The sequence below is a fragment of the Daktulosphaira vitifoliae genome, unplaced genomic scaffold (genome assembly GCF_025091365.1).
Source record: "Daktulosphaira vitifoliae isolate Bord-2020 unplaced genomic scaffold, ASM2509136v1 Scaffold_4, whole genome shotgun sequence".
Lineage (NCBI taxonomy): Eukaryota > Metazoa > Arthropoda > Insecta > Hemiptera > Phylloxeridae > Daktulosphaira > Daktulosphaira vitifoliae.
This window is the reverse complement of record NW_026099575.1, coordinates 35,312,468-35,325,380: the sequence shown is the minus strand read 5'-3', so window position 1 is coordinate 35,325,380 and position 12,913 is coordinate 35,312,468. Positions and strand designations below refer to the sequence as shown.

Below are 12,913 nucleotides of genomic sequence, written 5' to 3'. Positions count from 1 at the left end.
AATAAGTAAAATTAATTTTTTTAGATAGGTAATTTATAATGTGAAATACTATTTGTTTATTTAAAAAAATCTAAAAATATTACTGTTATTGTATAATATCTACTAGAAATTTTATTTTCTGCTGCAAATTATTTTAATTACTCATATATTAAAGGCTCAATCAAGATTTGTCAGAATTTGGTTATAATATGGCTGTTAAAAATGATTCTCAAGAAAGAGGTGTAAAGAGAAGACATTTTGATACTAGATGTTTTGTATGTATAAAATATAATTTCTAATAAAGTTTTTATTTATTAAGTATACCTATTATTATTGTTTATTTATCATATTATATAAAATAAATACACATAGAATTATTTTTTAATTATCTGTAAATTTATAAATATATTCATAATTGGTTACCACCTTAGGTACCTTAATTTTTTTTTATTTTTACCCTATTATTTTTCTTAAAAGTAATCATTTTTGATTAAGATAAATTTTTATTTCAGTTTGATAAAGAACAAGACAAAGCTATAACAGCTATAAGCCCTTTACCAAGCTACAATAACCATCGTCTTTTAAGATTGAAGGATGCTGAAAAAGTAAATTCTAAGATAAATTAATATATAAATTAATCAAATATTAATCTTATGTTTAGATTTATGACTTTGATGAGAACGATGATAGTTGTACTCTAAAGTTTAAATGGTTTAGAAGGCGAAGAATTGCTGACAAAATGTATGAATTTTGTTCAGAAGAAGAAGATATGGAAAATGTTCACCCATCATCAAAAAAAAATTTTTTAACTCATCATCGTGAGACGCCTGGACCATCAGCTGTGGATCAATCACCATTGTACATCCAGACTGATTATGAAGATGATAGATTAAATGACTGTGATAGAAAAATGTTTTTTGCTCAAGAATTGAATGCAATTATTGCTGATTGGGATTGCTTATCATCACCACGTTCAGTTACCTCCGAAGACAGAGATCTCAAAAGCCCAGAATGTTCTAGTAGAAAATTAACTAATATTTTAAAACCTAGAAATAAAACGCCTTTATCAAAAAACTCAAAAAGCCCATGTGATAAAAAAATCAGTCGTATGCTTGTTACTGATAGTATTCATGGTAAGATAATTACAATTATTTTTTAAAGTTGTTTATTAAATAAATAAAAAAAAATCAATATTCTTAATAGGTAACCAATCAAACAATTCTCTACGGTCTTTATCTTTACCAGGATGTGCTGTTAAACTAGAAAGACAGTATATTGAAGTTGATGAAGAAATTGTGTCCGTTAGCACAGATTTAGATGGTAAATGCAAAAAAAATGATTTATATATTTTTAAACAAAACTGATTAGAAATTTATGTTATACTTTAAAAATATTTTTTTATTTAATATTGAAGTTGTTTTTATTTGTTTTTTTTTCACGAATAGAAGAGGATGGTATAACAGGGTCATTATGTGCATTACCTCTATCTGTTCATGGATCTGGTTGTGCGCAAATGCAAATGGTCAACTCTAGCAAAATTAATAAACAGGTGACACTTACTGATTCTATTATTCAACAATATTCCACTAATATTACAATCAGACTGATACTAAGTAATATAAATATATTTTTTGTACCCTTAAATTCAAATAGCTTATTTTATTTATAAGTCATTTTATATTAAACTGATCTACTTAGTGAAATATTTAAACACGTACTAAATTGTACAATAAGAGATGGTTTTTTTTAATTTTAGGAAAAAAATATATGCGTTATCAAACAAGCAAGTCTAGATTTTGAACATGTCAGCTACAAAGTTGCTGAGATCATTTGTAACCTTGAAGGTCATAAGTTTTGGTGCTATAATGATTATGACTGTGCTATAATTGATGTCTGTAGTATTTTATTTTAATTGAAATTATTATTAATATTTTATTGTTGTTGTACATATTAATGCATTAATTTATTTTTATGATTAGGTTTGTCCTTTAAATGGTGATATATTGATTGCACTTTGTATAAGACTGAATACAGAAGAAGACAAAAAACCTATACCATTATGCCAATCAGAATGTAGCAGGTAAAATACTAAATAAAAACTGAAAAATGTAAAGTAATTTTCAAATATGAGGTTATAATCAAAGTGACTCATTATAATTATAATTGTAAAATTTTAAGTATAAAAAAAAACACATATTACGTAAATTAAAATTTAATAATGGTTGTTATCTTGTTAAACAAATAAAAAAATAATTATATATTAATACACCAACATTTAAAATCATATGGAAAAGCAATTATTTAATTAACTTATTTCAATAATATATTAGCTTAATTTATATGTGTAAAATGGTTATTTTAAAGGATTATCCAAAATAATTGACAACCTAACATTAAATTCTCTATATGATACAAAAAAAATTTTTTTTCTTAGAAAATTTTTTACAATAAAATAGGAAAAAAATTGTTTAGACAAAAACAAAATGGAATTCTTTAAAATGACCATATGTACTCTATTTTTCAATATAGTTTAAAAATAATTTAAATAATCTTATATATAAAATATGTACATTTTGGTAACAATGAAATTAATAATTAAACAAAAAAATTATTATTACAAAAATTGTAACATGCACTCAAGTCTTTGTAAAGTCTTCGTTTATCTTTGGCTAAAAATATTATCAAAAATTTCAGTCGCCAAATAGCTAAAAAAAATGTTTTGGTACAAACAAACTTAAATCATCCTTTTGAAGTATTAATTGTGATCATAGCAAAAATTTGAGTGATTTAAGAGGACTTAACCTTTTCAAAAATTATAAAAAGTAGTCTTAGTCCCCTCATAAAATTTTTATGTATAGAATATAAAATGTACATACTGTTTTAAAATTGGACATTGTTTAAAACATTTTTAAATTTAAAAATAAAATAAAAAGTTATTATATTCATCAGACTGGGTTATTGCCTTAAAACAGTCACCACAATTTGACAATATAAAATTTGTATTATGTGATATTTATAGTAAATTGAAGTCATAGGGCATCAATAGCTAACAGTATCTTTATCACTTTATTTGTTTTTTATATTGCTACTACAGTATCTTATTGATAGCCACCTACTTGTGCACCACAAGTTAAAGTTAGTTAAAGAAATATTAGAAAATTATATACATTTATATCTGATAAAAACAATTTTAACTAAAAATTATTTTTACTTGTGTTGTATAAGTCTATGCTTATTTTGCATTTATTATCAATTTTTACACAACTAAACACTTTTTTAATAATATTTAAATCTGATAAGCACCATGGAAGTTAGAATGTATTTGCGAACAATTCCGGTAATCAATTTTACGGTTATCGTCAAATTTCTCCATATACTTCTGATAAAATAAATAATGTAACATTAGTTAATAAAAATATTATAAAAATTAATGTTAAAGTTTCTACGTAATATAAGTAAAATTTGGTTAAAAACATATATAATATATATATAGAACATAAATAAGGAATAAAATAAAATATTATATTTTTATTGCAATAAATATTTGACATATATTTGTAGTTATTAATATTAAACACATTTTACAGAGGTTTTGAAACAAAATGTGTAGTACTTTGGAATCCTCAACATGATACATGTTTCCTTGAAGCATACTGGCAGTTAGAAATAATAACTAATGATCCAAATTGTTCCAGTTGGAATCCAGCACGGCATGAAGCTAATATACTCCGACAAACACCTTTAGGGTTTTTTAATGTTCCAACAGCAAAAGAAGTACGATGTTTATCCCATGAAGTGTGGTCACGACAAGTAGGAAATATTAGTAAGTGTTGTTTTGAATTTCATCTACTTTATATAGTTCATCGAAAATAAAAAAAATTGTAAAGTAAAATAATATCTTTGTGAGAGCATGTATGTATGTATGTTTGATACACTCTGTTTGTAAATTAGAATTTAATTCTAATTCATTTAATTCTTTAATTAAATGTATTTTGATAGTCAAGATAAAATTATTTCTAAAGTATATCTAAATATGATTTTTTTGGACCTTGTATTTTGTATTAATATACCAATTAATATTTTTAAGTATACAAGAGGTAGTTAAATATTCTAGTGTTACAATACAAAATTTAATTACTAAATATTTTGTTTTTAGATCCATCATTGCTAGAAATTAGAGATGATGAAAATTTAATTACAATTTTAAGGAATCGAACCGTAATAACAGATGATAGTAATGTAATGGTTTTTAGTCGACATAGATTGCCAATTTAGTCATTTTACTTTACAGTAAATTTAGTGTTTGATAACACTTCTTTGGTGTGTGATATATTCTTAAACTATTTTTTATGACGAACTGAATTAAGTATTAATTTACAGTTATTCTATACAAATTTATTTAAAAAATAATTAAAATAATAGAAATAATTTTTTTGCTGTACTCATACTTTTGCATACAATTTCTTAAAGTAATGAATCATCATTATTATGTAGTTTTCTTTTCAAATTATTTAAGTTAATATTATCTTATTTCATAAGTTTTATCTTGTCTTGAAGTGTTAAATTTAGAGTTAAATATAATTGTGTTTCATGAGTATTTAAAACTTATTCAAAAGAGTACCTTTAAAAATTTGTCATTGTTAACATTTTTCAGTTGTCAAAATATTTAGATAATAATAACTTTATTTTTTATTCAGATATAAAGTGTATAATATTTGACAATTTTATAAACTAAAAATGATAAAAATACCATTTCATCAAATGAAATGTTTTATTTCTTTAAAATAAGTTAATTTATTATTAATTTTTCTTCCATTAAAAATATTTTGTTTAGTCAATATTTTAACATCACTTTATAATTTATTTAAAAAGAAAAGATTGTTTTTTGAACAAACTAGTTTTACTTTTTTTTTTTTAGTAATTAATTTTAATTTAAAATCGACCACTGTGCAAATATTTTTATGAAAATATCTTTTGTGCTTTTTAATAGTTGGACTTTACATATTCTTTCAGAATACTTATGCTTTACTTACTCAAGTACTATGTAAAATACTTATTATGTCATAAAGGTGCTGAAATAATGTAAAAAAAGTATTTATTTCAATTATTTTCTATTGTAATATTTGTTTTATGATATATTGTTTAATAAATGTTCAATTATTGTTAGTTCCTGTGAATAATTTGGTAATTTTTAAATAATTTAATGTAAAATTATTTACTTATGTTCAAAACAAATTATTTCATTATTTTTATGACAACCTTATAAAGCTTTTTGACACAATAATATATTATTTATATATATTTATTTGTTTTTGTCATTTATTCAATGGTAAAAAATAAAAGTAAAAAAAAACCTTAACAAATAAATTAATTCATCGTTTTTACCTTAAAATCTAAATAATAATACTAATTAAAGTTCAATATTCGAGACAATTAAACAATAATAATGACTATGTCTTCCTGTACAAAATATGGTGTGAGAGTCTATAGTCTTGTGTATTCACTAAATTTGATACACAACATTACATTTCATTAAAATAACAACAGTTATATTTATAATATATATTTACAAATTACATACAAATATTATCGTATACTTTATGACACTAAATTTTCATAAAATAAAATTTATTAATAGGTTTATATTTTATCTTGAAGAAAAGTCTGATGTTCGGTTAACGTCCTAGCCAATTATTATTCTATTTAAATGGAACTTAAAAATGTAGAGTATTCATGGGTTATTAACTAATGGACGCAAATCTTCTCTTGACTTAATATATCATTTTTACTTTTGAGCAACTAGTTAATTATTTAGTCTATTCACTGGCATTCGCTTTCAGTATCACTCTTATCTGTAAAACAAAAATCGATTCTTCAGTTTTGTTACATTTTAGACATATATCACAACATTAAATTACTATTCTAGAAAAATTTTCTCACCTTTTTTACCATTGTAAGCATGTCTTTTAAGTCTATCGTACAAGTCTTCTTTATTACCATAAATGCTAGCATTTGATCTAGCTAAACTATTCATTTTTCCGTTGTGTAGACCTTCTGTATGTAAAAAGAAATGAATTTATAAAGATAGAAATAATTAAATTTACTCGATAGTAATCCGATGTTAAATGTTTACCTTTCATGTAGGTTTCATTATAGAAATTAGGTATTTCCCATCCATCCTCTTCGTCGTCATAATAATGCGCATAAGTAGAGTGATGTGATGGTGCTATGGACTCAGCGTAAGGAGTAGCACCATAATAGAAGTTCACTTGAGACCCAGTTTGGTCATTTGTTTGAGCCATGAGTTTTTTGGGTTCTTTAACTCGTTCAGAACGAGCACATATCATCCATACGAACAGCGCGATGACAATAAGGAATATGACAGTTGCAGCGATTCCACCAGCAATGTATGCAAAATCAGATTTATCCTCACAATGTGGTCCTATGAATGATCCCACACATCTACAAGATGGTTGACCGCGAAGATCCTTGACACATGTACCCTTATTTTCACAATAATTTTCACACACGTCTTTACACACTTTACCGGTACCATTAAAACCTGGTCGGCATTCACATTTAAAGTCTGATGTTTCTGGTATTAACAGACAGTCAGCATTTATGTCACAATGTTTTCCGGCTACATTTGCATCACATGGGTTCCAACATTCAGATTTGCTCGTCTGTTATGCAAAAAACAATTATTAATAAATTTCACATTTTCACTTAATCACATAAAAAATAGTTTAATGTATGCTTACAGCTGATACAGTCTTTGTACTCATATTTGGCGGACATGGCAAACAACTGGTCTGTTGAGTAGCCGGTTGATAAGTTCCCTTCTTACATGAAATACAGCTATTTTGTGTAGTATTCAAGTAAAAACCTATATTAGACAAATAAATTAGTAAAAATAGTTATTTTTTAAAATATTTTAATATTTTACCTGGAACACAAATTGGTAGAGAACATTCTTCAATTGTGGATGAACCAGATTGTTTAGTGGTTCTTCCAGTTGGACATTGTTGACATGCAGGTTCGACTCCTTGTGTCCTGTACGTTCCTCTTGGACATGGTTCACATTCTCCTTCGGCTCCCAAATGCATTCCATCAGCACATTCGTCTCTACATTCCTATTATACAAAAATAAATAAGCATTTAAATAAAATTATACTTCACTGGTCAACTAAGTATTAAATCAAATACTAACCTCTTGAGATACAGCTTCAGTTGTTCTGGTTATTTTGCCGAGACCACATAATAAGCATTTAAAACTTCCTTCTGAAGGTTGATAGAAACCATAACCACAACTCCTACACAGACCAGCTTCGTCATCATAATATTTACCAGCCGGACATCGTTCTTTACACTGAGATGCTGAACGAGCGCCAGTAGTAACTGTCACTCCTTGGCGGCCGGCAATAGCTGGACATACGGAACACTGTAGTTGACCAGATTCACTTTGGTATGAACCCACAGCACATGGAATACAGGATTTTGTATCCTTATCAAAGTAGCTTCCGACGGAACAAGGTACTATATATACAGAAAGAATATAAAAATTATTTTTTTTTCTTTTTAACTATAAATTATTTCGACATTAAAATATTAATAATAATATTTTACCGCAATCTGGTGCCATCACAACTTCACCAATTGGGCACGCATAATCAGACTCTAAGCTCAAGGAAGCAGGGTCAGGAACTGTGTTAGGTAAAATGTCATGCACATCAAACTGATCTTCTTCGAGAATAAGTTTTTCTAACAGTCTCTGTACATTTGTTCTCTGATTAGAGTTTCCATTTACTACAGGATCACTAAAATTGAATCACTCATTAATATTAGAAATAAAAATATTTTTATATATTATTAAGTATACTAACTTAATGGCAGGGAAGGAAATTTGCACAGAATAAGTGTCACTGGCTTGTCTTTTTTCCCTATAATAAATTTTATTGTATTATGATCAGGGCTTCAACAAAAAAAAAAATTAAAAAAATTACCTTATTAATAGTGAATTGATATCTCTTGCAGGCCTTGCAGTTTTATGGTCACATTTTACGTCAATATTTAAATCTTTACATTCACGAGTACCTTTAAGAGAATATGAACACAAGTTCCATTCTCTATTTAACGAGTTAATAGCATTTCGGACTTTTTGTCTTAATACTCCTTGACCGGCTTCGTTACATAATACTGAAGTAGGGAATTTCATGTTAACCTTAAATACTCGTTGAGCTGGCTTAGATGCAGAACAAGCCGGATATACGGTTAGTAAAGATGGATTTTTAGTAGGTCTCCAAAATCCTTCAGCTCCACAAGTGTAGAATTTCGGAACATCTTGTGAGAATCTAAGTCCTGAGTTACAACTTATTTCACAAACTTTAAATTGTCCTCCAGAACCCCAATCTTTACATGTTTGTTTTCCTCCAATAGGGTCTGCTAATATTGGACAGAACTCAGCTAAAAAAAAGTAAATATATCAAATAATAATACTTTAAAATAAGATAAGTAGAAATAAGTATAGTATTTTTATTTAACATAATTTTACTTACATATAACGTATACACTAAAAGAGCAAACAGCCGTATTACCGACTTCATCGAAAGCTACATATGCAACACGATAGGTTCCCCAGAGTAATGTTTGACCAGGCTTGTGACCGCTTTTTTCTTCAACGCGAATTACACCAACATTATCAGTAAATTTAGGTTCATCCCAATTCACCACTGTTGATCCGTTTTTAGCAATCACCCATAAATCACCTGGACAATATTCTACTTGTGGTGGGATCTTATCAATTTTCAGTTCTTCGCAGTTTGGTCCCGTGTATCCTGCTGGACAAGAGTGCTGACTACATCTTGATGGAACTATTCTTTCGACGCCTCCTTGAATGTCTTCATATCCAGCCCATGTAAGTACCAAACCTTGGTAAAGTACTGGTTCAGTTCTACAATCGCGCACTTGTTTTTGTATTTCATTTGTTACATCAAGCGCTCGTCCCCAAATTTGTACTTTGTTTAATTGTCCTTTGAATCCGGTTTCTGTGAATGTTTTTTTATCTGTTTTTGGTTTACCGAGTACAGCCCAACCACTGAAATTATTTTTTTTATTAAAACATATTTTTTATTAGAATAAATATAACAAATTTTATCAAAAATTCTACACTTACAATTCTGGCAACTTTCTTCCGGTGCCATAACCTTCCATTTTACTAGCAATTAAACCTTCAGTGATCAATGTTAAAGTTCCTTGATTCCATAAAATAGCAATGTGATGCCATTGGCCATCGTTAATTGTAGTATATTCGTTGAAGGGTAAAAATACATCTTGGAGTTCTGAAAATACTGACACTTCTATACCGCTAGCATGAGCTTGTAGGATTACTTTCTGTTCTCTAACTACATGTGGTGAACTATTTATGAAATACAGAAATAATAATGTAGTAATAAGATATAAAACATTTTTTATTTTTTTCTGTACTCACGTAACACTGTAAAGCGTGAAGAATACTCCTGGTTCATCTTTTTGGGAGTATTGAACCCACATAGCTATAGTAAAACTATCTCGATTTCCAGCAAATTGGAACGGGACTGAAAGTGCTGCACTACTTAAAGTTTCATCTGGGAAACTAAAGTCATAGTCCACTTGGATTGCTAAAATATTGAAATAAAAAATGTTATTTTATTTAAATAATTATGTTATGGACTTGAAGTACATACTTTTTCTACAATCATCTCCTGTCAAGTTAAATGGACATTGACAATAGAACTTATTAGTAAGGTCGATACAAGTAGCTGATGGTGGACATGAATTCTCCTTACAGTCAATAATATCTTCACCGCAGTTTTTGCCAGTAAATCCGGGAGGACAAATACATTGATAGCCAGGCCCATTATCGACACAAGTAGCTCCATTTTTACAAACATTAGCTTGACATGCGTCGAATTCATATTGACATCCAATTCCACTATAATCATTTGGACATGTGCAATTTAACCCGGATCCAAAGTCCTGACAGCTACCACCATGCATACAAGGATTACCAATACAGCGTTCTGGAGCTGTTTCACATTGTTTTCCGTCTGTTCCAGATGGGCATCTATTCAAATAATTAAATAGTTTAGTATTAGTTTGATTTCATTTTTTTTTACAAAAAATAATCAATGAAATATTTAGAGAAAATAAAAATACTTACACACAGAAGTAATCCTGGAATAAGTTAATACAAGTCGCATCGTTGTGACAAGGTTTACTATGGCAAGAACTTATATCGTTTTCACATCGTTTACCAGTCCATCCAGGTGGACATTGACAGGAAAAATTATTAATACCATCGATACATTTACCATTATTCATACAAGGATTTGAAGCACAATCATCGATATTCTTTTCACACATATTACCAGTATAACCAGGATGGCACATACATTTGTAGTTGTTGTCCAAATCTATACATTGATCTGTTCCTTCTGGACTGCACGGATCACTTAAACATTCATCGATACCAGCTTCACATTGGAGACCTAAAAATCCAGGTCTACAACGGCATACAAATCCATCCAACATATCTATACATGATCCTCCATTTTGACAAGGTTCAGAAGCACAATCATCAATCAGATGCTGACACTTTTTACCGGTATATCCAACGTCACAAGAACATGAATAACCGTTTACTAAGTCTGTACAATCTCCATTATTTCCACAAGGATTGCTTGCACATTCATCAATATTGATTTCACATGCATTGCCAGTCCATCCTGGATGACAGACACATTGATGGCTAAATAGTTTATCAATACATATACCATTTTGGCATGGATCGGCTTCACATATATCGATTTTGGTTTCACATCGTTTTCCAGTAAAACCCGGTGGACATGCACACTTAAAGTCATGCACAAGATCAGTACAAGCTGCTCCCAATAAACATGGACGTTCCGCACAATCGTCAATGTTCACATCACAATGTACTCCTTCCCATCCTGGCTGACATTCACATTTGTATCTACCTTGTTTAAGAGCAGTACATGTTGCTGAATTTTTACATGGATTATTTGGTTCTAAGCATGGATTAATCTAGAAAACATACATAAAAAAAATGTATTAAACAATTTAAATGAATAATTGTCAAATATACTAACAGTCGTATCACAATTTGAACCCGTGTAACCACTACGACAAAGACACGTATAATTATTAAATCCCGGTTCATCTTTACACATTGCTCTTTCAGGACAAGTATCATTTCTACAATCGGACTTTTCTTCTTGACAATTTATGCCATTGAATCCATTTTTACATTGGCAGCGATAACCTTGAGGAAGATCTATGCATGAACCTCCGTTATAACATGGTTGAGATGCGCATTCATCAATATCAATTTCGCATCTTTTTCCAGAAAATCCAGCTGGACACAAACATTGAACACTATGACCAAGTGGAACACACAGTCCACCATGTAAACATGAGTTTTCTGTACAAACAAGAGACTGACATTCATCACGTCCAGCAGCTCCCACGCCTTTAGTTCTCATATTCGTTGGACATTCTATGCACACTGTTTGTCCACTTAAAGGTTGGAAAAAGTTCATTGGGCAAGGTGAACAAGGAGCTAATCCAGTTTCAGAATATTGACCAGGAGGACATTTGGCTAAAAATTAATATTTATTAAATACAAAAAAATGATATTATATTCATAAACTTAAATATTGGATGGTTAAAATTTCTACAAACCTCTGCAAAATTCTTTGTTGGATGCAGCAGGTTGGTAAGTATACATACTGGTTGGGCACGATTGACACTCTTTAAAGCCAGATGTTGGTGGTTCAGCTGTATAACTATTTTTTGGACATTCTAAGCAAGGAACAAGTCCAGTTGGCGAGTAAGTACCATATCCACAAACTGGAATACAGTCAATTAATTCTTTAGATCCTAATTCTTTAGTGTACGTTCCATTTGGACATCTTGTGCAAGCTCCTTGTCTATCTCTATCTTGATAGTACCCACGAGCGCATGGCATACAACTTGTTTGTTTTAATCCAGCATATGTTCCAGCAGGACAATGTACTAAAAAATATGATTTAATAACTTTCAAAATCCTAATTTAATATATTACTTATACTTACGGCATCGAGGAACTTGGTTTGTATCCATATTAAGAACTTCCCCAATATTGCAAGCAAATCCTTTAGATACTGACGATCTAAGAGCTTTCAATGGAGGACATTGATTTGCAACTGCTGAAATGTTTAATAGTGATTCAATAGCTGCACTAGCATATGAAACACTCAAATCAAACACCAAATTTAATGTTGAACCACAGAAATCGTATAATTGAGGTTGACGTACTTCTGGACGTACACCCAAAACGAAGTCGACCTATAGATTTAGTATTGATTAATTAATATTAGTATGTATTACACGAAAAACAATTATTTTATGAAGGCAAGAAGAATTATTTTTTATTTCAAATATTATTTTAAATTTACCTGAACTAAATTTTCATCTAATAACTGTGGTTTAGTGTCAATAAATGAAACATTCATGTTGACTTTAACAGCAGAACACCTTTCAGTTAATATATTGTTAAGTGATTCATAATATTGACTCAAGATATCCACATATTGTCCAAGACATAATGATGGTACAGCACCATTAGCACGATATGTTATTGATGGGATTACATGATAGTCTGCTTGCTGTGTATCTTCTGAAACACAATCTGGCACTACTGATGTTGGAGACCATGGACTTCTTGGTTCACAAATAAATGATTTTGCTGGTTGGCCATCAGTAAATCTAAATCCAGCATTACATGTAGCTATACATTCTAAACCATCATCAGACGGTAGACATTTCAAAGCTCCATTTGAAGGTGGTTTTAGTTCCCAATCGACACAAGGAGTAGCTTGTACTGATACCTAAGTTC

General features: G+C 29.3%; 2 protein-coding genes across 3 annotated transcripts in view; one reads left to right on the top strand and one right to left on the bottom strand.

The window, feature by feature from the left end:
- The window catches only part of LOC126905481 (uncharacterized), a 45,905-nt gene extending 41,307 nt beyond the window's left edge, over positions 1 to 4,598 (top strand). For both annotated transcript variants that reach the window (XM_050685205.1, XM_050685204.1), the window contains exons 6-14: positions 155 to 254; positions 492 to 584; positions 641 to 1,112; positions 1,183 to 1,299; positions 1,425 to 1,528; positions 1,736 to 1,870; positions 1,959 to 2,059; positions 3,567 to 3,802; positions 4,136 to 4,598. In XM_050685205.1, the coding sequence (XP_050541162.1) occupies positions 155 to 254; positions 492 to 584; positions 641 to 1,112; positions 1,183 to 1,299; positions 1,425 to 1,528; positions 1,736 to 1,870; positions 1,959 to 2,059; positions 3,567 to 3,802; positions 4,136 to 4,254 (1,477 nt within the window). In that variant the 3' untranslated portion in view covers positions 4,255 to 4,598. The remainder of the gene's footprint in view (positions 1 to 154; positions 255 to 491; positions 585 to 640; positions 1,113 to 1,182; positions 1,300 to 1,424; positions 1,529 to 1,735; positions 1,871 to 1,958; positions 2,060 to 3,566; positions 3,803 to 4,135) is intronic.
- A 665-nt stretch (positions 4,599 to 5,263) lies between these two features.
- The window catches only part of LOC126905480 (sushi, von Willebrand factor type A, EGF and pentraxin domain-containing protein 1), a 35,469-nt gene continuing 27,819 nt past the window's right edge, over positions 5,264 to 12,913 (bottom strand). Inside the window, exons 24-41 of the mRNA XM_050685202.1 lie at positions 12,474 to 12,905; positions 12,111 to 12,363; positions 11,719 to 12,051; positions 11,127 to 11,635; positions 10,178 to 11,061; positions 9,702 to 10,081; positions 9,467 to 9,635; positions 9,152 to 9,394; positions 8,535 to 9,073; positions 7,983 to 8,442; positions 7,863 to 7,919; positions 7,606 to 7,796; positions 7,190 to 7,515; positions 6,926 to 7,112; positions 6,741 to 6,865; positions 6,113 to 6,662; positions 5,920 to 6,033; positions 5,264 to 5,831 (exon numbers count right to left, since the gene is read on the bottom strand). Of these exons, the coding sequence (XP_050541159.1) occupies positions 5,800 to 5,831; positions 5,920 to 6,033; positions 6,113 to 6,662; positions 6,741 to 6,865; positions 6,926 to 7,112; positions 7,190 to 7,515; positions 7,606 to 7,796; positions 7,863 to 7,919; positions 7,983 to 8,442; positions 8,535 to 9,073; positions 9,152 to 9,394; positions 9,467 to 9,635; positions 9,702 to 10,081; positions 10,178 to 11,061; positions 11,127 to 11,635; positions 11,719 to 12,051; positions 12,111 to 12,363; positions 12,474 to 12,905 (5,784 nt within the window). The 3' untranslated portion in view covers positions 5,264 to 5,799. The remainder of the gene's footprint in view (positions 5,832 to 5,919; positions 6,034 to 6,112; positions 6,663 to 6,740; positions 6,866 to 6,925; positions 7,113 to 7,189; positions 7,516 to 7,605; positions 7,797 to 7,862; positions 7,920 to 7,982; positions 8,443 to 8,534; positions 9,074 to 9,151; positions 9,395 to 9,466; positions 9,636 to 9,701; positions 10,082 to 10,177; positions 11,062 to 11,126; positions 11,636 to 11,718; positions 12,052 to 12,110; positions 12,364 to 12,473; positions 12,906 to 12,913) is intronic.